Here is a 2,937-nt window from a genome sequence, read left to right on the forward strand (position 1 = left end):
ATCCTGAGGTAATTCAGTGAACACATGACCAGTGTGCATTCCCTCACCTTCTCCTATCCTGAAGTAATTCAGTGAACACGTACATATTCATGAAAAATAGTAAGTGCACTTACTGAGCATTTGCCAATTCGAGTATATTTCCTCCCATTGTCGCTGACTCCGTATATATAGATACAGTTGTCATGAGAGCCTATTGCTAGGAAAGTCCCATCTACAAAAACAGGACAAATGACAACTGTTAAAAATAATGATGAAAAGGGGCATTTTATCAATCACAAGGATTAAGGCTGGTTAGCATCACAGTTAGAGGAAATGGCCACATAGATCCATTAGAGGATTATTGCAAAGGGAAAGTGTTGCTTTCGTGTGAATCCCACACATGCTATACCTGCCCTGTGAAGAGACTCATCTGACGTTAACCTCTTATAAAGTCCTTCCCTGCAGGCCCCACCATCAGAGGGTCAAGACTCAACTCTGCAGTATAGCCCCATGGCTTCTGCAGCCTCATAACTGGCCCTGACCCCTCAGGGCCTCTCCTGCCCTCCTTAAATGGCTCTCCTCAAGGCCCTCCTTCAATGGCCATCAGTGCTGTCTCCATTCCCAAGCTCCAGTCTCGGGTAACCCTTGGAGCCTGTCTTCCAGGGTCTGTCGCTATTGTCCCCTCCCCTGGGTTCTGGCCTTTCATAAGCGTCAGGGCCCAGGCCTGGATGCATGTGCAGAGACATAGGGAGCTCAGTGCAATGTGGAAGCAGGGCCAATCCCTAAAGCTGGCTCATCAATATGCCAGGTAAGAGGCCAAGGGGCAACTCTGGAAGATACTGTGGAGAGGATGGGGTGGGCTTCCCCGAGGCCAGAACAGAATGGAGGAGATGGGACTAACGTACGGGGTGGGCCACTTGAAGCCAGGGGAGGCCCAGAATCAAAGGCAGAGCAGTGGGGGTGTCTCTGCACTGGCTCGGGGGCTGCAGGAGAACTTCTTGTGCCTCTAGCCACAAGATGGGGTGCCTGATACCGCCTCATGGTAACTGAGAAGATTCACTGGGACAATATGCGTAAAGCACCTCAACTCAGGAGCACCAAGGACTGATTCTTTCCCCACCCCTCCTCTGCTTCCCCTCCTCCCAGGCAGGGAATCCCATAGGAGACTGCTGCCAGGCAATCACAAAGTCTTGCCCCAGGCTAGTCAAAATGGGGGTGTTGGCAGGATGAGGTCAGCCTGTCCAAAGTGGGGCCAGGGACACTGAAGTCTGCCGACAGGCCACCATCTGCTGCAGATGGTTCTAGAAAATGCCAGGGAATGCATGATAAATTACCCATCCTGCACTGAATGCCTCTAATGATCCAAGACCTGACAATGATGATAATGATAAATCCTAGATACTGACAATAATCACTATTAAATAGTAACAATTACTGCTCGTATAAGCCAACATGTATTGAGTTCCTACTGCATACCAGGTACTGTTCTAAGCTCATTTCCTGTATTAACGTATTCGATCCTCATTACAACCCTATGAGGCAGACATCATTATCCCCATGTCCCAGGAGTAGGAACTGAGGCACGAGATGGTAAAGGAAGTTGGCCAATGTCACAGGCCTTTAGAGAAGCTGGGATTCAAACCCAGCCTGCCTGACTCGAACCTGAGAGCTTCATTGCTGAATTGCACAGCTCCTCTGACCCAGCCTAAGGGTGAAAAATAGCTGAAAACCTACAACCAAAGTGCAGCACGGAGGTTGTACAGCTTAAGCAAAATCCCTAGCTTATTGCTAGTTTGGGTAAGATGGCAAATTAGGCAGTCAAACTACACAGAAATTCACAAAAAAAAAAAAAAAAAAAAAAGGGAGAACTAATTAACACAGATACAGAAGATAATCCTGGAGCCCTCGGCTTTGAAAGGAAGGATACAGAAGTAGACCAAGCTCCAACTAGTAGAAGAAACTGCATGAAAACTTCGAGAAAGGAGACATACTGAGCTGAGGTTTGTCAGTGATCCTGATGGCACAGACAGCTTGCATATTGCCAAGTGTTAGGACCTAAGAATTAACCTAAAAATTGGCCTTGCTAGTCAGATGCTGCATGGAGGACTGCACTGGGGGCTGGTGAGTAAAAGGGGAAGCAGTGAAGAGGGAGAGGGGCTGAACTGTGGATGTTTGGCTGTCCTGAGGGTGCAGCCATTTTGAATGTTTACAAGCGATTCAACCATTTTGGATATGTAAAGCAACAGCATTCCCTCAGATTCTGGGGACCTAAGAACAGGCTCTACATGCCAGGGACCGCAAGGACATTCTGGACACGAATGACTGAAAAGTGAACAGAGATCTAAATACAACAACATCACAATTTCCCAGAGACAACAGACCATCACAGTCCACACAAAGAAGCAAGAGAAAGTGTTAGAAACAAGGGACCAGGATACAGACCCAGAACACATTCTTGAAGAAGAAATAGCATTGGAACTCCCTGATAAGGAATTCAAAAGAATTTTATTTAGGTATCTTCAGAAAATTGAGAGACAGATCAAGGAAAACACTGACAAAATTAAGGAAAACACAGAAAAAATGCTGTTTTGGAAGAAAAGATAAGAACAAAATGACAAAATAAATGTATAATTAGAAATGATTCAAAATCTACAGATAGAAATCTAGAAGATTAATACTAAATTGTCAGAAATAGATAACACATTGAAAGGGCAAAGGAGGAGAATTGATGCAATGGAAGACAGAATTAATGAGATTGAAGACAAATACAAGAATACTTCTTTGGAAAGGGATCAATCAGAAAAAAACATCAAAATGAAGAAAGCCTAAGGTTCATGTGGGATATCATCAAGAGGAATAACCTACATGTAATTGGAATTCCAGAACAGGAAGAGACAAAGAAAACCACTGAGAAAACTGTCCAAGAGTTGTTGGAAGAGAACTTCCCTGATATGATGA

The 2,937-nt window shown here is 45.0% G+C and overlaps 1 protein-coding gene across 1 annotated transcript in view; it reads right to left on the bottom strand.

The window, feature by feature from the left end:
- Window positions 1-2,937, bottom strand: part of EML1 (EMAP like 1) — a 100,455-nt gene that overhangs the window by 15,430 nt on the left and 82,088 nt on the right. The window contains exon 16 of the mRNA XM_007944607.2: window positions 114-211. Coding sequence (XP_007942798.2) covers window positions 114-211 — 98 coding nt within the window. The remainder of the gene's footprint in view (window positions 1-113; window positions 212-2,937) is intronic.

This window comes from Orycteropus afer, unplaced genomic scaffold (genome assembly GCF_000298275.1).
Source record: "Orycteropus afer afer isolate SDZICR_OR568_19922 unplaced genomic scaffold, OryAfe1.0 scaffold00128, whole genome shotgun sequence".
NCBI lineage: Eukaryota > Metazoa > Chordata > Mammalia > Tubulidentata > Orycteropodidae > Orycteropus > Orycteropus afer.